General features: G+C 37.1%; 1 protein-coding gene across 17 annotated transcripts in view; it reads right to left on the bottom strand.

The window, feature by feature from the left end:
- TCF12 (transcription factor 12) overlaps positions 1 to 26,801 on the bottom strand; it is a 180,502-nt gene that overhangs the window by 96,732 nt on the left and 56,969 nt on the right. For 16 of the 17 annotated variants that reach the window (XM_068959074.1, XM_068959065.1, XM_068959071.1 and 13 more), the window contains one exon: positions 16,570 to 16,672. In XM_068959074.1, coding sequence (XP_068815175.1) covers positions 16,570 to 16,672 — 103 coding nt within the window. Of the gene's footprint in view, positions 1 to 16,569; positions 16,673 to 24,978; positions 25,023 to 26,801 lie in introns of those variants that run through there. The other variant, XM_009681437.2, reaches the window with a different exon arrangement.

Raw genomic sequence — 26,801 nt, 5'->3', positions numbered from 1 at the left:
CCTAAAGTTTTACCTTTTATTGGTAGGAGTACCTCATTGCAAAGAAAATTCGGAATTTAACTGAGGGCAAACATTTTAATTTTGTAAGAAGTTTCAGGGTTGGTTGGTTGGTTTGTTTTCTCAATGTTTACAGAGTTGGTACATGAACAGTTGATTCCTTTGATATTTTCAAAAAAAGAAATATTTTTGATTTACAACAGAGATGGTCCCTACACTACCTGGAGTTTTATTTCTTAAAGGCTGTTCTTCATAATGAAAGTATTTTCTGCAAGATGAAGAGTTATTGAAAAAAGTAAATCGGTATCCTCTGGAAAAAACACTGCAGAATAACATGAGGGAAATCAGTGGAAAAATTCTTACTTAAAAGATTTTTCTTTCAAAGCTGAAAATAAATGAGCAACTCCTCCAACATTGCTTGCTGAAGCAAAAATTTAAAGAGGGGCAGCAGAACAAAAGGGAGACAGGTAGCATAAGTTAGAAAAGGTTGTTCTGTGTGCAAATGCAAAAGATGAAAGATAGCTATCTAGTAACTACTAGTTAAATTTCCATCCCTTTTACATCGCTGTAAAAGTCCGGTCATGACGAGCAGGTGGATTTTCTTGAGGGGAGGAGGTGGTGGAGAAGGGGAAGGGTACCTCTTCCCCCTCAGCCTCATGGCAGCAGACTTGGAGCAGGCTACCAAAGCGAGCTAGAGGGCCAGCTCTTCACTGATCACGTGAGAGGGCGGCAGAGGCGGGAGGGAAAAAAGGGAACTGGAATATATATTGTCAAAAGACTGTGAAAAGCAAAAAGGAAGGAAGGAATGGAATATAAATAGAGTAACTGAGGAAAAAACAAGAAGAAAACTCAAAACAAAGTTTACTTGCTGTAGACTGTCACTTCCTATGTCTTATTGCTGACATAGGACTTCTGTAAATTTGCAAAAACCAGAAATATGCATCTTGCCATAACAAAATGGTCATCTCCTTGTTCTACAGCACTGAACTTGCAAATTGAACACATGGATATTAATTTTTGATTTAAGCTACATGCTATTTAAAAAACATGTATCGTATTAAACATGACGAATGTTAGGATACCTTTCAAAAAGTTCTTCCTGGGCTACCCACCGAGGGCCCTCCACATCAAATGCATGGAAGCCCTTAAGGGCACTCTCCACCAGAAATCTATTTCATTTCTTGAAACTTCAGGTTATATTACCTTCTGCAAGTAATCCGGTCTTAAAGGCCAGTACAACCACAGAATGTATCCAAATAGAGAGGCAATCAGGAAAGCTGTGACACTGAGTAAACATATTGTTTTGTTGGCCAAAAAAAGGGGGAGGGGGGAGAAAGCAAGCAGAAGAAACTACTTTGGACCACAAAGTAGTCTGGCGGTTACAACGAGTTTATGTGATTCTTATAACAAACTAAATAACAAAATATAGACATAATTTTAAAATGGTGTTGTCTTTTTAAAGACAAACTGATTCTTTTTGTGCCTTGCTTCTAATTTTAGTCAGCGGTGTCTTGTGACATGTACATGACGTGATGTTTTGTTATTTGCAAGCAGAAATAAATACAATGTGAACAAGTTTGAGTTTTATACTTTCGGTCCTAAACTGGTCACCCAGCAGTAAGCTCAGATGGCTAGTCTAACAGCACAGCCTTCGGGAGACAGAGCCACCCCAGAGGCTTTGTGGGCAGAAAATCTTTAGGCAAAGCGATTCATCATGTGTGGCGAGATGACTGTGACATCTAAAGATTCTTGCCTTGAGCAGCATGGTACATGCTACGAGGGATCAAATGCTCTGAAAAGCATCCACAGCACATCTCAGAAGCTTTAGCAAAAAGGACATGCTTTAAGTAACAAAATATTGGACATTATAAAGTATTTGTGCATTTGCTATTCAGTGGAAAAGTGAGAAGTCCCCTCAGCATGTCTGAAGCCATGCTGTTGATTAACATAATGTCTTAGTAACACTAGTAAGAACTTGTTTACTTAAAATCTAAAAATATTTTTATAAGGTTTATAAAACAATTACTAATTTTGTATTGAAACATATTCTTCCAGAGTTTGACCAAAGTATTTTCCAGCATTTGGCTTACATACTTTTAGTGTTTCTAAACCATAGCCTTGCAGGTTTGTTTAGAAGTGAGCCATCAAGAAATAATTATTTTTCACTTTTCAATTTATTTTCCCAGACTGGCTTTTATTATTCCCTTGTCCATTCACCACAACTTCTCGTTCCTCTAACAGAGGAATAGACAATGTATTATCATACTCCCCCCTTGCAGTATGAGAACAATTTTGATCCTCCAAATCTAATGGGCAGTAATTTGTCCTTTCAAGGAGCACGCTCATTGTACAATCACAAAGACCCAGCACCCCTGCTGTTCAGAACATGCACTTCTAGCCCAGCTAGAAGATACTGGGTCTGAATGTACAGACAACTCAGAAATAAGCCCAAAACGTCCGTGCCAGAACAGAAGACAGACCCATCCACCACGGCCTCCCCTTGCAGCGGTGGCCACTAACAGGTGCGTGGAGAAAGAAACCTAAGAAACAAAGCAAGCGAGAAGAATGATATACTCCAACTTTCAACAATCAGATGCTATATCCAGATAAATACCATGCAGCAAGCCACAACGCTGCACAGTAATCAGATTTAAAACTTCATTCTCTTTATATCTAAGATGAAGGAAGAAAGAGAAAATATATCTACAAAGGGCAATACACAACACAAAACTTTGCACAGAAACACAAAAAAGAGACCCATCTTAAATCAGTCAGAAAAAAGAATAAAGACAAGGAAGGAAAAAAAAGACAGGTAAAGACCTGAAAAAATCCCAACGTGCAACAGACTGCGTGCCTGAGGGAACCGCTCGGGTGGAACAGGCCACCGAGCCACATGGGTGATTCAAGGCACATAAATACAGGTTCAGGGACACAGCAAAACTGCAGTACAATTATACTCTATAGATGTGAGAACAGATGATTCTGTCAGCAGTTTCTATGTTAATTAAAGGTAACATCAGTTTCTACTTCTGATGGTTACAACAGTTATTTTCAAAGAAAATAAAATGGACTGGTGGCACCTAATTGTGTGGCATAAACAAATGAGAAAAAACTACGTTAAAAGCATCGTCAAAAAAATAAGAGAGATGGAACAGAATGGCAGAGCCAACTTTTAAAATGCGGCTTGCAGTTCAATAGCTGCGTTAAAATTAATTATAAGGGAATAATGATGTTTAGAGCACAGGTTAAAAAGAAAAGAGTTACTAGGGGCTGGATAACGTTTTCTCCTGATGAATCACTGCATTTCAATTTGGTGTTTTATTTCACATAGGTTTACTGGCATTTGCTCTGTGTTTCTATCATGAGACCAAGCTGTGTCTATGTCTGTGGAGAAAACAAAACAATCCCCTCCCGCTCCCCCCCTACACACACACCAAAACAGAAACTAGAGGGAGGCAGAATCAGCAGCGAAGCTTGTTTCATTCGGATTGCGAAACGTCCTGTTCCAAGCAGCATCAACACCACAGATCCAGCTCGAAGTCAAGATCCTGAGCTCAAGACCTTTGTGGTCCAAATTTCTTCTATGTAGGTAAAATGAGATCAATACAGAAAATGTCTATATTTTAAGGTACTGTTCTGTACATTTTATTCCCTTCTAAATATATTGCTGAAAGCCAGCAGTTTATTGCACCTAAGCAAACTATCCTACATAAAATGGTTACTCATTGAAGAAACACAGGGGCTCTCTCCTGCCAACAAATCATACTCCTCCTCATATTTTGCAACCGTGCCGTTGAACCTATAAAAAACAGCAGTATTTCTCTTCTTGCCCCCTCTCCTTTTACTCCCCTCCCAAACACTAAAGGAACAGGTTTTTACTTACTTCATTTTACAGTTTTACAAAGTTACTTTTTACCATCTATCTTCTAAAACACATTTCTAGGAAAATACATTTATAATCTAAGAGCTAAAATAATATATATGAAATATACATATATATTGGTAAAAAAAAAAATTATGATTCTGCATGCAGCTTAGTGCCAGATAGCTGTTAAACAAAGGAACAAAATCATATAGCAGTTTGGCACTCAGGGCTGAAATCATTGTGAAACATGCACTGTTTATAAATTGTCATTGATGAATAAAAGCAGCGAACAAAAAAATTAATGGAAACGCAGCCAAGTACCACAAAGACAAGCCAATCACCACTCCTCCTCCTACCCCTTCCAATGATCAAACGAAATAAAGTAACCCTTCAGGCCCCTCGTATGCTGGAGGAGAACAATGTGGCAGCGCAAGGTAAAACCGAGTATTGCATGAACTCATGATTTCAAATTATACTCTTATAGCTCAAACCAAAGAACCCAGGGCAGTGATACAGACTCAGATGCCTGAAAAATAACTGACCTGTGGACTTCCCATCTTTATTATTTATAAAGTAGTACTTAAAACACTAGTAAAACTAGTGACATTTATCTTGAGCTTAAAAACATCAATCCCAGGTGATGCACAAAAATTCTTTCAGTGACGGTAAAATATATTAAACAGATCTTTCACTCCAGAACATATAGCTGCAGGGAAAATAAAGTAAAATTTAAAAAAAAAAAAAGTCTCACCTATCATTAAGGAGAAAGATTTAACTCACTTCTGGTGAAAGGATGACATTTCTCTAAATAGAAATTAACAGAGAGTTTTATCCTTGAAAATAAGCAAGCACTTAGTGCCTGATCTTGGTTACCTGTATAGTTTAAATATTTTAAGTTTGAAGCTGTATAAAAATGCAACAAAACTACCTGGAAATAAAATCTCCTCTAAAACTCAAGAGGAAAATAAAACAAAACTTTAAAACATGCAAAAAAAAAATTCTCATTTCTTGGCTGACAGGTCTGTTGTCTAACAATCATGTGAGCTTCTATAGACTCCTAAGTGCTGGAACAACCTGTGACCAGAATATTCTCTAAAAACTTTCATAAGGCAACACTATTTTTAAGATAGGTAAAACACATTTAAGGAATACGGTTCTATGAGGAACTCCATGTTTTTTTCAACCTCTGTTAAAACATGTCAATCGGCCTGTAATTTTTCCACAAGTTGAAAAGTACCTCAAGACTCCGAGTAAATCTCTGCAGAAACTACATTCTCCATGACAGCTCGGAACAGACTGGAGATATATGGAACAATTAAATGATACCATAGGAAAGAGACTAACCCAGTCAGACAGAACATGATACAGAAGTTTTATTTATTGCATCAAAAAAGTGAAGCAAAATTTCACTTTGCTACCATAATCCAAAAGTGTTCTTAACACTGCAGTACCAGCACAAAGAGTGTACAAACACATTCTTTCCTATCTGTTAAAACTTGTTTTAAACCTAATATGAGCTCATTTATGATGCAGTCAAGCACTTTGGTATTCAATGCAGGCCCCAGGGATCTGTCTTGAAGTTTACAACAGTGTTAGAAAGGCACACGCTACTCTTGAGACCTTCACTTTCTACATTCCATAACAGAAGAGGAAGAAATTGCAAGATGCCTTATTTGCATTGCACTTACTCCTAAATCGCCAAATTTATTATAGAAGGCCCTACCGCACTGGGAAGCGAACTAAACTTTTGTTACAGTTACTGCAGCCATAGCAGTGGTTTTGCACACGGTCTGTACAATCCCAACTCCTTAGATGAGAAATTTCACTAACTATAGAGCAAAATATTCGAGATGTTTGTGTGCAGGTAGGCAGTCAGCTGCAGGATTTGCCAGGAAAGTGACAACTCATTTTCCCAGCTTCCTTTAGGACCAGTTAACCACAGCCCATCAAAACTTTCTTGCTCTTTCCAGACCCCGAATAGAGACCTGAGTAGTAACCTTTTCTGTGTGTGCAGTTTGTTTGCCACAACAATGTAACATGCAGTTACAAATTCATAGCTTAGGGACACATATTTGGCATTTTCTAAAAAAAAAAAGAAAGTCTCAAATTACTTTGCACATCTACAACATACTATAAAGGAGTTTAAATGTATTTAATAGAGTGAAAAAAAGCACAAGCAAGGCAGCATTGCACTCTTGCTTCAATATTTGACTAAAATGTAATTTGTTACTAGAATTTTTTAGAAGTTAAGAAGCTTCTATATATGTGTGTGCACGCAGGTGTGTGTATGCATATATATATATATATATATGTAAAAACATACATATGTATGCTATTAGGATCCACACATGGACATGTGTTAGTATACCTATATACACAACATGTGTTAGTATACCTATATACACATTATATATATATATTATAGAATTACAATATATGGAATATATTTGCGCACACAAAAATATAAATGGAATGACTTTATTAAACAATATTTTAAAGTAATATCGGAAAGTTTTACTCTAAACTGTGCTAGTCTGATATAATTCTGAACCTTCAGCTCCCTTCATTTACTGCAATTCAATTTTTCCCTGCATCTCCAACATCCTCTCCCCCAAAACTTCACAAATGGAGGTCAAAAACCTTCCCACGTGTTCATTTTTCTATGTTAGGCCAGCATAAAGTTGATTTGAAAGCTTATGGCTCACATAAAACTGGTTTGGTTACCTCCCCATCCTCTATATTATTGGGATCCCCACATGGACACCTTCTATGAAAGTCCAAGAGGCCTTCAGCCCACATAAGCTAAGGTGACAGCCCTGGTGACTTAAATGGATGCCACCAATGAACCTTGGTTTCTGTTCCCCCGCCCCCAAGTGTACTAAGTGTGAAGGAACATTCCCAGGAAAACAACATAAATCCCAGTCATCAATTCTCTGGCAGATAAGGGGGCAGGTAGTGCGAGAACAGGGGAGAGAAGTTGAGCGTGCCCTCCAGAGTTCCCTGCATAAATGAAGCCACTAGTTTCAAAGCAGAAGAAGAGGGAAGGTGGTGGAAGAACGAAGCGGGTAGCCTGACGAGAATTCCCCACAAATGGACCGACAGCTTCTAAGGTTAACTGAAATGCACAGATGAAAGGACAAGATATGCAGCTTCTATCATTCATTCAATGGCTAACACAGTGCAAGGTGAGGCCACTCAACTCTCACGACTGGAGCAAGGCCAGTGATGCAGACTGACATGCCTTTCAAGCCATTTGACAATGACACTATGCACCAAAATTGGATGCACAGTGATCTCCAAGAGAGGAAGAAATCCCATTTCTGACTGAAGTTAAGGAAGACAGAGAAGAATAACAGAGGGGAAGGATCCTGGGGAATAATAAGCAAGACCTCATATAGACAAAAAAATTTTAGGACAAATTACAAGAAATGGAGACCTTACCATTTCTCTCCTTCAACAGTGACTGAGAGGAAATGGAAGCTGAGGCATATGATATCACTTTAATGGCCTCATGCACAACCTATAGGGAGGCAGAGCTTCTATGTACCTTGTGTGTACCTTAACAAGTTCTGTTGAGGATGAACACTCCCATCTCAATAATTTACAGGTGCACTCATAATTTGAATTTATATGTTAATAAGAACTTTAAAAGACAACTTGTTTATTATAAGTATAGATATATTTAACTTAGTACCCTTGGTTTCCAATTATCTTTAAGAAGATACCTTGCTAACTCTTCAGCAGTTTTAGGAAAAACAGTAAAATCAGTCTCAGCTTATTTCTATAGTAAAAGCTACGTCTTCCCTATTCCCATTTCAGTGAGCCTTTACTTCACTGTACTTAACTTATAAGGCTATTGCTTTTCTTAAAGATATCAAGAGCAGCAATCTCAAATACTATCAGTTTCTTTAATCATCTATATTAACAAAACATTGCATAAAATGATAAATCGACTCTCTCCCCTATTTCATCTTTAGATGGAGAGACCCCATAAGCATCTTCCAAAAAAACCCCAACCATCTTCCCAAATGTCACCCCAGTGATTATCTAACACTTAAGGTTTCTATTTCTCAAAGAGACACTATTCAGATGCCTAAAAAACCTCTTCAGAATATTTTCTGCTTACTTCTTGATATTCATATGTGCAAAGATGCAAAGAATGACAGAGGCTCAATACCCATTTGAAAGCCACAGCGCTGTTAGCCTTCAGAAAAGCGTACAGAGAGCAACGAGGAAAGCCTTACAATAAGGCAAGATATTACCATTGCTTAACCAAATGAGTTACACTTTCTCTGGTCTTCTGCATATTCCTGTTATATGAAAATCTGCAAGCCTCTTCTCAGAAACAAAGCTTTTGTGCAATAATGGACTGCAGTAAGTGTCCAGACGCACTTTATTTTCAAAATCAATATTTTTTATATTCTTTTGATTATAATTTTTCCATTAATGCACAATATAGTTGAAACATTGCTTCTGTTTTCAGTTAGTTTTTCTATTCATCATTGCAGAAATTAGAAAATGTGTCCCACACCCACAGCAGCTTACAACTCTCAGGGCAATGCGCATTGGCAATTCATGAAAACAATAGTGTTAGAGGTCTGACATCTCCCTGCACCTAAAAAATAAAGTTACATCTATTATGTGTCAGCTTGTTTAGTGCAATCTTCTCTGCTTCCCCTTCTGACGTATCTGTGTATCTACACAAACTCAAGTTTCCACCTGCAATACATATTTGACTCAATAAAACTAAGTCACTAAAGAAATCTATTAACAACTTTAAATCATTAATGCAAATTCCAGAATGCTCCAAATCACAAAAGCCACCTGTTTTGGCATGAGTAGCCTAGTTACAAGATTTTAGTTGATCAGTTCAGAATTTATTCAGCAGACACAGGCTGCTGAATTTACTTAAAAAAAAAAAAAAGGGGGGGGGGCAGGGGGCTGCTACAAGCTACAGTTACATGCACCAAAAAATGAAAAAAATTAATGGAATGAAATAGAGATTAAGTAAATGATTTTTATGCACCTGCCAACGAACAAGCATCTTTATTGCAAAACAAAGACCAGCTATGAAATATTACAAAATTATCTTTTAATCACCAGTGAGCTTTCTACAGTCTCCTATTTGAACAGGACAATGGTTATTATGCAGATCCCTAAGCAATTGCCTCATGGGGAAGTTACATCACCAGAGTGAGGAAGAATTACCTCCTCCTCCCTTGTCCCTAGGAAGGAGCTTGGCGCCTTCAGACAGACTGAAATTTAAAATCCTACAGCTTCACCCAGCTGATCCCCTGCACTGAACACATCTACAAGCGCCTAGGGATGGCAGGAACCGCAGGAGAGAAACATGCCCTTTCAGCATTTCATGCACTGATGAGCCTTGTAACAGATAAACATACCCTGCAGCAGCTAAACTGACATGTTATAACAAAGAGGAAATGCGAGATTTAAAAATTTCAGATTCTTGTTTAGTCCTCTTTTCAAAGTCCGAGTTACACTCTGAATAAATCAACACTCGCTTAAATGTATCAGGCTACATTAACCAAAACCAAACTTTTCAGTACCAATTTTATCAGAATTAAAATACGTCATAATTTAGAAGCCGTACTGACTCGCATATTTAAACTCCCAGCCTGGCAATTCAGAAGAACTTAGTAAGGCAAAAATTCTGAGTTTAGGTGCAAGTGAAACTTATTTGAAGACAACGACGTTTCATCTTCCTCCAACACCGTGAACGCAAGGTCACTTTAAAACATTTTTTCCCCTGTTAGGGCTACAGTAAAGGTAACACTACTTCCCGCTGATGACCAGAACTGCTCCTGGGACAGCCTATAGATCTGCCGAGGCTCCTACGGGGCCTGTAAAGGCACCTGTAGCACAGGTAGCATCGAGTGAAATGATCCCACCAGCAGTGCACCTGACACAGCACGAAGCCGTACAGCTGGAAGGGTTTTCAAGGACAGACCTCTTCACTTTCTTACTTGCCAAGACCAAGTTGGAAAATGACTTCAGCACTGAGCTGGAGATTACAAAATCATCTAAACCCACACTACATTAGCTGAACTCGTTAAGAGTACATCTCCTAGACGCTGGGGCACACGGGCACGTTCAGGGGCTCGCCGAGCGGGAGGCGGGCAGCCCCGCACCTGCTCGCTCCTCCACCTCGGCAGCGCGCCGAGGGCAGCGGCGGCGCCGGGCCGGCAGAGCCCACCTGCGCCACCACAACCCTGCAAAGGGCACCGGCCCTCCTCACCTTCCTGGAAAGCCTTGAGGTATTACTGGGTTTAAAGAAAGGCGGGGAAAGCCATTGGACTGAAACGTTACCGTAAACAGAAGGGAAAACTAAGCTTAATACACACTCTTGCATTCAAAAACCCAAGGGTAAAAATGCCCTGCACTTAGCACTGTCACTAAATGACTGTGTAATTTAATTTCCCAGAAACCCATTAGCTTTCACAAAAGGAAAATGAAGAACAGATGAGAGCAATTCTTTGGCGTGAGCTGAATTTATTTAACATAATACCTGGGGGAAAAAAATCTGAAACTGTACCAACAGATACAAAACATTATCACTCTTAAAAAGCATCAGACCGCAGATAGGCTGCTCCGAGCTGGCGACGAGCAGAAGGTCAGCGCTGAGGTTTTACACTTGCAACCCACCAGAGCCTACTTCTGCCCAGCGTGCGACGGCCAAGCCCAAACCTAACAAGACTTAAAATAAGTCCCAGAGTAAACGAACATACACACACTTCTAACATTTACAAATCTGAGAAGCAAAAGGATCACTTGAACAATTTAGAATATCTTCCCTCAAGTTATGTATGAAGATTTTTATGTAGTTCCGTAAGAACCAAATTAAACGTTTAACCTGGGAGAGAGGAACAATTCACTGAAATTTCACTTAAAACATTACTCTGGGTTTGAAGTTTTCATTATAAACAACAAAATACTTCAAAGTTAACATTAGGGGCTTAAGTGATCTAGAATACTCTATTAAAACCCTGTCAATCAAGCAAATAAGCAGAGTAATGCCATAATTTAGAAGGAAAATTAAACTAAAAAAAGTATTCCATTCATCAGATTCACTGTATTTAAAAATATGGACAAAATGTAAGTTTTCAAGAACATAGGTATATCTAAAACAACAAAACATGAGGCTTTGCTGGGGTGAAGCAATGGCAATGTTTACTCTGGAAAAAGTAGCTGTGCTATACTACAGCGAGATGAATCAGTACAAAAATAAACTTGTAATTTTTTTTTTTTTTTTTTTTTTTTTTTACAATTTGCTACTTCAAAAGAAATAGGACACATAAATCATGAAGGTAAATACTTTCAGTTGTGATATTTTTAAGCATAAATAATCAAAACAGTAAGTGATTTAATAAAATGTAAAGCTAGTGTTGTGAAACTGCTTGATGCCAGTTACTGTTAACGAGAGATTCAAGGAAACTTCTCCAACATCGTTAAGTTTATGCCTTGCTGACTTGCGGTGCACTTGTGCCTTAGAGCAAACGACTTGTGCTCTTAGTTATTGTAACCATGGATCATCTTGTCATACTCACTTCTTTCTTATTATAAGAAGTTTTTCTAGCCTCTTAGCCTACAATAATATTTGACAGATAATTATGCACTGTGTGAAGCTTATTAGCTCTCCTTTTAGAATGTTCTTTCAACTTTTTGCCCTACTCTGGTAAATGTGATGAACTGAAGTATTTGTCATAATCTTTATCATGCCCATATTTTGTAATTCTCTTCTTTTAACATTTGCCTCTTTCTTCCTAATGAATTCTCTGAAGGATACGAAATATTCTCTTCCCATCCTTCTCCAAGTTAATACTGATGTAACTGTGTATAAATTATTTCAAATCAATCTTGCCATCATTCACATCTCTGGAGACCATTTCCATTGTGATGCCTATTTTATTCCATGTGTTAAATTAGTAATGGCTAGTGAAGGCAATTCAAGGAAATCTAACTATTATTTTGGACAACTACAAGGTCTGCCAATTCATTACTTGCATCTGCCAATTAAAACAGGATTCCTAGCAGAAAATATAATGGCATAATTTTTAATAGTTACCATTTTAATAATTATTTACCCTTGCTTGCCTCCTATTATTGTCTTCACCATCATAAAATCATTTGATAAAGGGCTCTCTCTTCAATTTCAAAATTCTTTTCCTGAAGTGATATTGAGGAAAAAAAATCTGGTCTTTTCTTGAAGACCAGTTATAGTCTTAACAGAGAAATAATTTAGATGTATAACTTTTTAATTGCATTTTAAAGCCCAAAACCTTGTCCTTTATCTGAGAACAACCTTCTCCAAATAACGGTTTAAAAGGCTTACATCATCCACTCAAAAGCAGCAGCGATACTGGAAAGCCTACAGAGATTTCAGCTATTTGCCATATTTGCCTAAAAAATACTAATGCTCATCTTTAAAAAGACTTGTCATTCTACCCAAGCCACAGGGTAGAGTGTTTAACTATAAGGCAAACATTATATTTTACAATAAAAACTAGAAATAGTGATTTCACTGACTTGAAAGAAGCACTGACAGAAGCACAGTGATACATGCAAACCTAAAGAATGAGGCAATCTAAAGTCCATTAAGTGAACTGGAACTCTAAAAATCAGAATGCATCCAGATCCAGATACTAATCACTCATTTAAATAAATCATCCACAAAACGTATCTTTAGTTTCACAGTAACTCAAAAGGCTACCTTTGAGGTCTTCATGGATTTTGGCCTCAAGCACCTCTCTACTCCTTCCACCCTTAGCTCTGTGAGACATTTTCTGCTCAACATATACTTGCTAACCACCTGCTACATTGGAACAAGACAATTAAACCCTAATAAATGATAAAATAAAGAGTATACATATATAATTCACTTGCAAGTCATAACTGTGTTGCCAGGTCTGATGACAAACCACCTGAGTGATTCCAGTGCATCAAATACAGTGAACAGTTGAAGGAAGCTGCACTGCAAAACATCCAAATGTATTATTTGATTTCCATTAGATACCACTGTGTTTTTTTTCTTTCATATATTTATTGCAATCAGGACAAGAACCAGTTTTACCCTTTTTGTTCACAGTACTAAATAGTTATGGTACCTGAAACAAGAAGCTATATTTTGGTTAACAATCTGGACCATTTATAGCTCCAATTACTGTAACAAGCTTCTACTCCCTCCTTCATAGATACTGACTGCTGAGTACTTTTGTCTGAATTTCCATTCGCTGTCGCTTCCTCCATACTCTCCTCTTAATGTTCATAATGGTCATAAGAAAATATGATGACCGTACTATCATGAAGCAGAAGTGAGCTTGTCAGAGGGAGGAGCACAGTCACTAGGTCAGGAGGATACTAAACAGACATGTATGTTACAACGTCAGCAGATGAGACTGAACAAACCAGTAACCGTAACCCTGCAGCTAGATCCACCAGTGCCAGTGAGCAGGTGAGGTCGGGAACACTGAAGTAATTTAAAGTGCTCCACATGAGCCATTCCTTCACATCCAGAGTTTCCACTTACAACAGTTTCCAGTTATCTCTGTTGACAGGTCCTAAAACCCTGTGGCTAGCCCAAGAACACCACCAGCTCTAAAGCTGAACCTAATTAAACCAAAAAGCAAGTAGCTAAAAAACAACAACAACAACAACAAAAAAACAAAACCAAAAAACAAAAGGTGTTGAATAAGCAAGATTATTAAACCTAAATGGAGCTACATTACAACCAATATATCTTAGACCAATTTTGTACATATCTGTATGGACAGTAACAGATTGTACTGTGTGAAAAGGATTCAGTGGTTTTACTTAAAATACAAGCAACAGTCTTTTCTTTTTTTATACTAACAAATCAACAGGATATTTCTGGAATTCATTAGTGAAGAACACTAACCAATCCAACATAATAGCTTTACTTCCTCTGCAAAACACTTCAAAAATATCTAAATGAATATGGAAATGCATCTTTCTGTGGCAAATTGTTCATTATTGAATCATTATCAACTCTTGTTAGACAAAATTTCTCTCTTTTGCAATGTACAAGATCATTAAAATATTTTATTTGAGAGCTCCATCATGAAAGACAGTGGTACTTTATAATCCACTATCTCTTCAGGCAAATATGCTTACGGCTGAACATAATACACAAAATAACAACATCCCCTTGACACACAATTCTTTCTTTTAATGGTGCTCTTAAGTGTTGACAGCAATGGACTATTTCTTTTTAAATAGTCTTTAACTATTTCAGAGATGTATTTCAGGCATGATGGCACGTTGAGAAGGAGCATGTTTCTTCAACATGCAACCCCAGGTGCTCCATCACGCTCCTGTTAGCCTAGTGAGATATTTCTTGTATTTCTTATAAGCTCGTCAAGTTCCTGTTCTTAGCCATCATCCTTTCAGCCCCAGAAGACTGCACAGCAACTCAATCAGTGCATTAAATACTATCAACAGCAACAAATAAAATGGGTGCTTCCATGCTATTACTGGGAATGCTTTTACAATATGATATGAACAAACTCACTGTGCAGCATTCTTTGTTTAAAAAAACCCTAATTTTAGAAAAAAAAAATTTTCCTCACTAATAAGAGACAGAAAATCCCATAAATGCAGATACTGCTACTAGATAGGAAAGTACTTAATGTTTTTATGTAGCTTTTACTCCTCTCTCCAACTTTCAAAATCAGTTTAAGATATGCTGTAAAAATTCATGATATGCAAGTATGATATATGGAGCTGTATTCTATACTGTAGCACAAGCAAAGCGAACATAATTTTTTGTTATGACAAACCAGAAACCACAAGTGCAGTACTTGTAAAAACATGATTTTAGAGTTTTGGTGTGCACGTTTCTTAGAGATATATCCTGAAAGCTTTCTGTAATTCTTTGCTGTTGATGGAAGTGAAATACTACTATTCCGACAGAAACAAAATCCATGAGAACTGCTAACCATAAAGCATTACAAAAATATTTTATTTCAAGGCTGCTTTGGCCAATGATTGACACACATTTTTTACATGCATTAATTCTCTCTCCACTCTCAATGGAGGCCTCTCCATAAATCTGTACTAATGATGTAATTCTCTTATGTTTAAGGGAATCACCTACTGATCCTTTCAATAAAACTGAAAAAATAAGAAGATACAGTAGCACCAATGATTTTCTTTGTATATTTAAAGGCATACGCTGTTTAGAAACTGGTGATTCAAAATAAAAGCATGAATAAAGTCTGCCCTTCATAATATAAATCACAAATCAAATTTTACTAATATTTTTATAAAGTAAAGCCAGCATCAGCTATAAAGCCTAGAGCCATTCCGTACATGCTCCTGATCAAAATACTTGAAATACAATTGAAATTACTTATAGTCTTCTGTATTTAAAAAAAGATAGACAATTTGAAATAGTGTTGGAGGGAAGTTCTGCTCTACTTTATCACAGTAACTAAGAGAAACCACAGGCTACTAACTTCACTGTCCTCAGATATAAGTATCATTGACCTAGTGACATGTACTCTCTTCTTACACAGACTATAGACAAGGTCATTTTGAAATTACATGACTATCACATATGAAGATTTAAATGAAATTCTGGTTTCAGCAATAGCTGCACTTTGTCTGCCTCTATGCTTCAGAGAAAATTAAGTAGTAAACAAAGACTGAGCGAACCAGAAAGATTTCCAAAAGAAATTGCAGACCACCAGGATTTGGATTTAGGTAATCCACTTAGATTACCATGGCTATGTCTTAAAAGGACAATACTGAGATCACAAAATAGGTCATGTCTACAAGGAGCAGAATATATAAGTGAAACAATGTCACCTTCACAATTCAAAGCTATCCCTAAGTTTAAGAAATTAGGTCGAAATTTGTCCCAAGACCACGTTTTGCCAAACAGCAAATATTTTGAAATTAATGTTTCTAGGCCACAAACTGGTGGACAGTTATGGACAATGCCAACACGTTATCATGCTCCTAGTAATAGGAGGGTCCAGGCTAAGCTAACAATATCATGCACTTTTTTTTAAGACATAATTTTCAAAAAGTAGAAAATGTTGGACACCCACAGGCCTAGAAGCAGTGGCAACTTTCATCTGGCAAAAAAAAGAAATTTGCTTCTGTTTCTTACAGTGACAACATTCCTAAGATAACAAATATTCAAGAAATAAGAAAATAAAAACAAACTTGAAAACAGAAGACAAATGTTCAAATTTTAATTGAAGAAAAGCCTAAAGTAAATTGGTAGTTTAGGGATCACAAATGTTACAAAGAGTTTTTGTGGTGGTGGTGGTGGTAAGTGTGCAAACCAGAAATTGCTATAGATATCTTCTCAGCAGAAAGCTGAGGAAAAGACAGCTTTGAAAAGCACTTTTTTTTTTTTTTTAAACAAGAGAAATGCAAAATCAAAATAAAATAAGTTTTTTAGATCAACTTGAGAAAATCTAGGTGGTTCCTCCTTCTTAGAAAGAAAAAAAAAACCACACGCACCATGGACAATGGCGTTTATGAAGATTTTTACTCAATTGCCCATCATACAAAGATTTCAATAGCAAAGTCAGTGTTGCTATGAGAAACAGGGTAACTTCCAGATGCTTGACATGTCAAGCCTAGACAAGGGGATGAAAAATGTCTCTTTCTGACCAAAGAGGCTTTGAAGGGATACTCGTAAAGAATTACCTACTTACCCATCAGATTCGAGTTCATGAAAGGTGTCGGGGACAATCCTTCATGGGGCCCTAATCGACTGTCATTCAAATGATCACTGTAATGAGGACTGTCTGCAAAACCCTAGAGAAAAAGAGACCAGAGTATTAAACAGATTATTTGGCAGCCCTGCTAATTGAGTGTAATGACACTTTCCTAATTAAATGCGCAGAGTCACAATTGGCCATTCATCACAGAAGTTGGCTTTCAGGTCTATCTCACAGAAATTACACTCTGCCCACATTTTACTTCCTCTCCCTTTTTCCTCTCTCCCCCCATCTAAAAAGACAATACTATTTTTAAAAAATGAGCTATGTCTGCATAAACAATACTTTAAAAAATTATACACAATCAAGATATTTGAACTTTCTTAGTATTAAGTCACTAACCACTGTCAGAAAAAAATTAGTCTGAAGAAGATGCATTTGAAATTTTTTCTAGATTTCTGTTTGTATTAATGAAACTCAACAGTATAAAGGTTAGAAAGTCACTGGCATTAGGAAAAAATACATTAGTGCAAATGAGAAGAAAATTCCATTACCACTTGAAGACTACTATTAATGTTATAAATTAACAGGCATTTTGACACTGTCACATTACTGAACAACATAGCTCACTGGCAAAAGGTTTTACTTCCCACTACTGATGAAGTCAAAAAAGGACTTTGTCACCTGATTTTCAAACAAGCATTCAAACCGAAATATTATTTTGCACCCTTTAGCAGTGGTATAAACCAACTTAAGATGCTTGGAATGACTCCTGTGTAGTAAGGAAACACTGGCTTATTGCAAGCTTCCTCTGAAGGCATACAGACAGAAAACACGGCAACAGAAGTCATACCATATTTCATTAAAGCAATTACTTAAAATTTTCTTTTGTATGGTTCCAAATGTTTCCAGCTTTTCTGTAATAAAGGTATGAACATGGTATTTGCCATTCAGACTGATCAGATATTCAGTCATTTACACTTTTTATCAAAGCACAAGAGAGACTTGGCACTCAAAATTGCATCTCCTTCGTGACCAAAGTTTTGAGCAGCATTGGCAAAACTTAGCTTACAATGCCCGATTACTCACTTATTTAAGCCTCTTTAAAAGCTACGAACACACTTAAAGCGGAGGTCCAGTTAAGGAACGGGGGAAAACTGTTCAGGCTCACCGCTACCAGAAACCACCCCAAATCCCCTGGCACTATAAAATCATCAATCACTGAACATTTATCATTCTTCAGACCGCAGGCTCCATTCAAGACCACATTAACGGGGCTGAAACAGGCCTCACTATCTTTGCAGGCGTGCTGTCAGTTCAACCAAAGGGCTAGTAACTGAGGGCTAAACAACTGTCAAATCACCACAACTGCTTATGGATGCATGTCACAACTCCTCCTGCTTTTCTGCTCTAAAAGTAATCTTCTGGGAGTCTCAGCTCCCCAGTGAATCTTTGGTTCACTTTATCTACTTCAGAATCAGGGCTGCACATGTGATGGGCATCCAGAAACAATCTTAGTGACATTTACAACTTGGTTATGACCACGAGGGTGTCCTCTGGTAACCGTGACCCAGCCCCGTCTGTCAGACAAGCAGCATGTAGCAGCAGCTGCCGAGGAAATGGAGCGGCTCCTAGCTAAGGTCACCACATGTGGTTTATTTTTTATGTTGAAACAAAACAAAAAAAAGAAATTAAATCTGCTGAGTACAAAAGCAAAAATTTGCACATGAAGGGCCTAAAGAATAAAGCTCCTAAGTGGTTAGTTTCCTGTTGGGCTCTCTGCTTATATTCATTTTATTGTTTTTAAAACTTTTTCCCTGAGACTGTACTTCAATTAGATTTTATTTTTAAAAGAAAGAAACTAGGAAGGACATTACCAATGACAAAACAGAACTTGTACCTCAGACTTTCAAGAAAGTAGTGCCTAGATGAGCCCTAGAAACCTTCACCACAGAGACCTTTCTTTACAAAAGAAATAATAAAACTACTGAAAACATAACCAAAGTAAAACTCATTTCATGTACAGTCACACATCATGAAATACATCTACCAAAAGCACAGGATTAATAAACGCTCCCTTCCCCACCCACCCCAAGTTAATACTGTATATTTTCCCCTTCCCTTCACCAAGAAGGCTGAGGAATTAAAGGACCGGGTGGATAGCTTACACAGAGGGCAAGGCTGTCCCTCCTGCTCTCTGAACTCCTTCAAGTAGTTCTTTACGCCACGGTTTTTTTCATGTACTATCTCAGTTTCTCTCCTAGAGTATGCTTGTATCTAATTACTGCAGCATCAAAATTGTATTTCCATACCACTAAACAAATCAACTACTTTATCTGAAAAATATTTAAGTAGTCTTTCACAACACTAAAAGCCATAAGACCTTTGAAAATCTACTGGGGGGAGGGGGAATGTACTAACCCACATACAAGCACCCTAGATAGAATAATTTTTATACTTTAACTGAATTCCTGATTGTGCCAGGCATTTTGCTCATTGTCACGTCATATCGAATTTACACTTGAGCAAAGCACAGCCTCCTCTCACCCTTCATTTATAGATGGACTACGTACAGAGGTCTTAAGTTGGCCATCGGCACTGACATCACTTACTCGGAGTCTTACTGATGAGTTATAGATTATCAGCTCAAGTAGTAAGTAGAGTTTTCTTTAGCATAAGAAATCCTGGGTTGATTCCCACATAGAACACACCCACGCATAACCCACCCACACTAAACGAATACAAAATCGGTATAAATACACACAATCTTGATTTGGCAAACTTTTTTACCTCACAAAAGGAAATTAAGCAAAACTAGAAGAGCTTCAAGGACAATGATTCAAATTACATAGAGTTATTTCAGAGCATGCTTCACATTTAAGCTGTGTTTCAAATAAAGTTGGGTTCCTGATGCCATTTCTTCTTTTTGCATCTGTCTGCTAACTTGCATAATAAATACTATAAATTTCTACTGGAAAGAGGTTTAATCAATCATAGATGAGAACTTCAGAAGTTTCAAGTCGCTTCTAAAATAGCTATTGGAAGCTTGTAAGAGCATGATCGAGGTTTAAAAATGTATTTACCAAATATGATAGCACAAATTGATAACATATGTTAGCTGTTCGAAGGAGAATTCAGTAGAAATGGCCTTAAATCTCTTTGTCTGTAAGGCAAACAAAGGACAACGCTTTATTAAAAAGTGTATCCCACCTATATGACTGAGTAACAAAGAGAAAGCACCATGCAGCTGGCATTTGAGCTAGCCCCTGATGACAGGGGGAACAAAAAGGGGAGGAAGTATACTAACTTTTACCAAAACTCTGCTTCAAATTTGATATCTTAAAGAATACTCAAGAATACATAGTTTCCAACTGTGAAAGAAGAAAGCCTAGGCTACAGTTCGAGTGCATCCTTTCTTTCTAAGGAAGGAAGGAAGGAAATTCCAATTCATGGCAATCTTGAAGATTATGCACTTGCCTCTGAAAGGGGACTCACTTGACCATAGTGAGATTGATTACAGTCACTGAGCAGAGTGGAACAGGAGCCAACCAGTTATACCCAAAGTTATTCTCCCTCTTGGGGAGGATTATTTAATGATTTATACTCTGACCTCACTCTACTTGAATAGGTTGATGATTTCACGTGTAATCGTATCATACTTTGGACCACAGGTGGGCTTCCAAAGCCCTTTGGAAGACTGCTACTTAGCATTACCCGTGAGATAGCTTTGACTCAGAAAGGCTGGAGCGAGACACTTCACACTCAGCACACATCCTCTTACTCCTACCTACCTTTGTTCCCCAGCAAGCATACCAATGGATTAGCATGCAGAGGATACAATCTGAGCGTTTAGAAAATAACTGGCAAGAAGTTTGCAAAATACAAGTTATTGAACAAAGTTAGTTTCTGTTCTGTTACGAGCACTGTATTTTGAAGGGACTGTAGAGGGAAGGGTTCTGAGAGTTGAGGGCTTTTCCTGCTTACAAAATGAAAACAGGTTTCATATATGATTGCCTGAATTCCACAGCTACAAACTTGAAACCACGCTGTTTGTTCCAACTTCTTATACAGCTAGTACAAAAGTAAACCTGAACATTTCCAAAGACAGACAAAGCTTTTTATTTTATTTTTATAGCACCATATTAAGTTTAACGAAGGGCTTAAGGCTCCACTACAACAGGTCTCTCCCTGGATATCAGTCTCATTACATATTCATGTTCAGAAAGACAAAATTAGATATATCTGCAAACAAAAGCAACAAGTACTATAACTTCTTAAGGCCTAGCATGAAATGCAACTGGAAGACTATTACTAATCAGCGCTGCAATTTAACAGTGTTATGTAGGCACTCTCAAGGTTGAATGTTCTAACATTCTGTTTATTTTTCAGATATTTCATTTGATTACAGTGATGCTCTCTAATGATTTCAATAAATGAAGTCCATCAATTAAAAGAATCAACAGGTGCAACATTTTTCATTCCCTTGCTGCATGTTGTCTGGGTAAGATTCCCCACATGTCCAAATGATTTAAACTTTGTATATATCAGGAGGGCTTTCCTGGCACAGGCATGCCGGGCAGTCGAACCAACAAAAACCTGACACAGTGAGTTCATGCCCCATTTTACAAAATAAAACTCAATGTCTGTCAGTGACCATTAAAGTTCTAACATTTTGGTTTAAGTCAATCATAGAACCAACCTGAGAGCTGGCCAAAAAGAGCATCCCCTGGCTTGCTGTTCCTATCCGGTTTCATTGCGCTATTTCCTGAAACCATGTGGCTATATCCCTTTTTATACAAATCAGTTACATATTTTGAGTGAACTCCTGTCACTACTATCATTCAACATTGAAGCTGATGACAGAATTCCTAAGGTCAGGACTTCATGATTAAGACACAGGTGAAAACTGAATTCAAATTGCCAAAGTATAGGCTAAAATAGATTATTCAGATTCACTTAGAGAAGGCAGACTAACAAGCAGCTCAAGTCTGCTTGGGGAAAGAAGACTTCAGACACACGGGGCTCCTGTAGGATCCATCCTCTCCTTTTTTACTTACACTTCAGTAACATAAAACTATTGTCCTTTAGTAAAGGTTTTCTTCATTCAGACTAGAATTTGCCCATGCATAAGCAAAATCGTACTCTTCATCCTAGCTCAAGGAAGCTAGTTTCTTTTATAAGCATAAAATCCTAGTTCCACTCCACAGTAAACTTTCAAAAATGGACGAGGCACTTGAATTACATTGCAGTTTTTAAGGCAGTACAAGCACACCTATTTCCCATGTATTTATTATTAACTTCAATGAATAACATTTTCCTGTAGGGTTATTACAGCTCAGCCTTTTACTTCACTCAAGTCCACTAAATTAGAGAAAATATTATTTTTTTATTTATTTCTCCTCCCTTATCCCCCACCCATCTCCTACACAAGTCACTGGGTGCAAACCAAAACCAGACCAAGTTGTGGCTCATAACTGAATGGCCAGACTAGTAGGTGGGTGCTTGCACGTTAGCAGATTACACCAGAGTTAGTGTCTCAGTTATCTCCATTAAGCTTCAGACATTAAGATTCCACTAAAAAAAAGATCGACTTCAGTTTCAGTTGACATGACTACAGGATTAAAAGGACTAAAGGGCTAAAATTAATGAATACTGCTTCTGATTTCTTGAGTTCTATGGTTTGGCTGACCCCATATAACAACAAATACTAATTGTTTAAAACCTAAGAATCCTGAGGTTCCTTCCAAAATGAATTACATTATAATTCTATGAATCAGGTGATCATCTAAATGACTAGTACATAAGTCAACAACAGTAAATCTACTGCTGAAAACCACTTTAGTTTGGACTATCTGCTCCTCCAAATCGATCTGAGACTTATAAGGACAAACAAATGGAGAAAAATAAGGGGGGGAAGAAGAGGGAAAGGACAGAGACAGACAAAGTTGGTCCTTGGGTCTACATAGTTGTTAATGGCTCCCAGGGGAAAGACTTCAGGGCCAAAACCAGGCTAAGCCTATTGAATACCCAGTACCAATGAATACAAGCTAATAATTAATCCAGAGAAGAGTACAAGCAAGAATATCATCTGGAACTGGTCCCAAAGGCCCCAGAAAAGACAAAACTCATCCTGGAAATACATCCTTAAAAAAAGGAAGAAAAAAATCATCAAAAATTCCATTAATGTAAAAGGTATATACTATAAGAGAACTTCAATTAATATAATCCTTATGCCAGGGTAATAAATGGTGGTTTAACTTTTTATTCAGGGTCATCAAAAACTGAGAGAGTTATAAACCATTAAATTCAAGTTCCATTCTTGAGCAGTGTTTTAGGCAATGGACCCTACTACCACATTTTTCAAGACTATATTAGAACACGTTTCTGATAGCAACAGATCCCCTTCCTTCCTGCCTTGAGGTTCACCTGCACTGTATTCATACATCTTAACACCAAGAAACATCACACTATCATAGGTCCTGGTACAACTCAAATCACAAAGTCTTGCAGTGAAACACTAACGTTCAGTTGGAAACGTTATTTCCAAAAGGTGATCAAAAAGATTTTATAAAACATTCACCTGAAAAGAACAAGGAAAGATAGCAAAATTGGTATTTTCCAAAGTATACTTCTGACAAAAAAGTGCTGAAGAAGAACAGAGTTCCACCTATCTGTGCTTCAAGGATTCAGACTATGACTTTTAAATGAAATACTTCATACAATTTGAATAATTTTACATCTAAAAATACAGAACTGCCAATCAAGACCATAATAACAAAACAAGTCTTAAAACTCATTTTCAAGTAATTTATATGAAGACTACTACCTTGGATGTTGCAGCTACAACTGTACTTCATAATATTTCACAATTCTATGGACCAGAACATAATTAACAAACAAGGGATAAATCTCTCTACACAATAAGAAAAAAAAGGAAAGAAAAACAATCAATTGGCAAAGTGAACAGAAACTTTAAGGAAAAGCAGCCTCTTCAATAACCGATCTTTCCCACTCAGCACTAACAATTCAGCCAGTGATCTGCTCTTCTCTGCTATTATACCATCATCCTTCACGAGGATAACACATGGATCTAGCACCGGTCAAATAGAAGATGAGCCTGGCTTTCAAGACAAGAAATGAAAAAACAGGAAAAAACACACCTTTGATCATTCATCCACATTACTTATCTTTTGCCTGCTACAATACAAAAGCTATGAGACCAAGCTTAGCCATTGAGGTCCACTTTGAAGTGCCAGGAAAGAAATACCGCCTCTTACTCAAACACATCTCTCCAGTGCACAACAGACTTTTATTAAACTGAGGACTGCAGGCAGCTCCCTGATGGATATTACCTAATTACACAAGAGACAAGGAGCTATACACTTCCTAGTTTTAATTCTGATTCCCTTTGACTGTTGGCAAGTTTTAATCTTCAATTACAATATCCTTAAGACAGAAACATAGCTTTATACATATACCCTATACTTAGGTACATGCCACTTAGAAAAAAAAAGCAGGTAACATTACCCTAGATTGTAGGCATTATTGGGAAAAGTCCAGAGACCTCCCCCAAGTACTATCATAAATTACATGCTTTGTAATATAGCTCTAAAAATACTGATTAGTTATTTCCACATATCAAGTTGAAACAGATGAACATTAAACGTGCAGTAATGGATTATGAAATCAACTAAAAACAGAGGTAGTTTCCACCTTTTAAAGCTTTGGGAGGGGAAGGGCAGGAGGACACAGTATACTGAACAAGGATTCCATTTTGAAATAATCCCTGTTTTCTCCAGCTCTAAATCCCTTTCCTTCCAGGAAATTAACTTAGTGAAAGAGGAATCTGTTTTTAAATAGCTAAACCAAATGGCCAGTAACATCTCTCTCAGATCTTATGAGATAAATATCAATATGATATGAAATAGGATATTTCCTTGGCCACAAAGAAAACTAATTTGTAAACACATTCCAATGCTAATTTCAATATCACAGGAGATTACAATAAAAAGTTACCTGTTTATATCACTGAAAATGATTTTTCTAGTTCTCAACTAAACTGTAAACCAGGAAAGAAAGTAACACAAGCATGGCCAACATACTAACAACAAACGCTTAAAGACAATACTTAGACATCTACCTAAATTATTTAGAGCTTATACTTTAGAACCTGTTTTGAAAGTGCTGTCCATAAATCAAATTACTGAAAAATAAGTTGCATTTCAGGAAACGTCCTATGCACTGGATATGGGACATTCACCCTGCATCATCTACTTAACTTATAAAATACACAAGGAAAAGCAAGTAACCAGCAGAATCATCACCGAACAACCTCCCTCCCCCTCAAAAAAAAAAAAAAAAGGACAAAAAGGACACAAATACAACAGACTTGATAACACTTACTGTATTTCTGTGTCCCTCTTGTCTTGTTTTGCTATTTAACAGCTTCCTTTCTTGTTATGTACCTGAGATTAAGAGGTATAAAATACTATTTCAAAACCTGCTATCTCATTACTATTTTTTGACTTCTTTGTAAATTAAAAGTACTACTGATGTGGGTGGAAGAATAGGATGGGCATAAAGTATAATATTTGGCCTCTAAAATACATGTCTGAATATTTCACATACATAGAAGGTATAACCTGTTGACTAATGTTACAATACCATCTAAATCTAGCAGTGGTACCTTGATCCATTCAACTCCGGCTTCAAGTACAAACGTAGAAGAATTATGTAGATGAAAAGAAAGATAAACTGCATACTCAGTACTGAAAATAGTTTCTATGTTAAATCAGCTCAGAATTTACACTCCCCCTTTTTATTGCATATATGTGCCGGAAAGACTTAGAGCACCCCCAGTTCAGTTTTTGAAAGTAAAATATTTCTGCTAACTTATGCACAAAGTGTTCTCTACTTAAAATCATTACTAAAGAAAATCAAAAAAAGCTATCCAGCTAGGAAATGTCTTACAAAAAATACTTGTAGATTTGCTTCTTTTGGAGAAAGCAATCCAAACAGATGAAAAACTAACTCGCTCCATTTATTGCAAAGACACATTATAACAAAACCAAAACAATGGAAGAAACCTCACAGAGCAGCATTGTTCACAAAATAAAAGCAGCCATTATCCACACTGCAATAAAAATGACAGTAGAAAAATCTTTAGTTAAAGGACAATGCTTATTCCCCAAAAAGTGATTATACCAACTTGTTTCTCGATTATGAATTTTCTTCTATAAATTACAACTTCCACAGAAATTGGAAAAGCTAAAAGTTCAGCAGCTTCTCACAACAGGGAGACAAAACTTCCAAGAGCTATGGGGCAAGTACCATGCTTTTACTGGACTCAGCCAGGACACTAATTGGTTCAGTACCTCAGAATTTGCTTTTAAGACCCTAAGAGAGCAAAGCTTTCAAAAAGTACCTTTATAGGTCTCTGCAAAATACGCTACAAAGCCAGCTACGCTTCTGATACAAGGGATCATGAACACAGCAAAAAGGATCTTCAGCTCCATATCACTCAAACAAGGGAGAGACTTGCATACATTACTCAGGAGATTGCCATCAAAAAACACACCACAGTTGCGCATTTGGAAGAAAAAGCAAGACTGAAGAGGTGGAAGAAAAACAAGCACGACCGTAGAAAGAAAATTGGACATGGTATTGTATATGGACTTCACTATAACAATCATCTCAAGGACAAGGCAGAAATCAGCATTTTGTAGGGTTCCACACTGACCTGTTAATTTCCATCCCTGATTTATTCCTCTAAATTAAAGCTTTCCTATTTTTTTATTATTTTCCACAACAGATGAATTTTCAAGTGGTTCATTTTTCTAATAATATGTTTGGCCTACGCAACAGAGCTTTTGCACACAAGTCACTAATGTCTCAATTTGTGCCTTTTCATAAATTTAAGATCACAGCCAATTCTAGAGATACAAATACAGACTGATGTTTCAGCGTTAGAATGACATTTAATACTATGAGGTAATCACAAAATAAAGTTCTTATATGAAGTTTTCTTAGGCATGCAGTGATTCTCAAATACTTGTTTTCAAAATTATTATTTTATAACAGTACTAAAATAAGAATATTTTAGCTTTTGATGACGTATTACCAGATGATCTTAAAAGAAACTACACTGTTACAGGATATGGGAGAAGGATCTTTTGTGGATTGATTATTAATCAAAAGATTGAAATACATTAATTTCCCCCGCCCCC

Source organism: Struthio camelus, chromosome 12 (genome assembly GCF_040807025.1).
Source record: "Struthio camelus isolate bStrCam1 chromosome 12, bStrCam1.hap1, whole genome shotgun sequence".
Lineage (NCBI taxonomy): Eukaryota > Metazoa > Chordata > Aves > Struthioniformes > Struthionidae > Struthio > Struthio camelus.
Note: the sequence above shows the minus strand (reverse complement) of the source record. Positions and strands in the feature narration are given on the sequence as shown.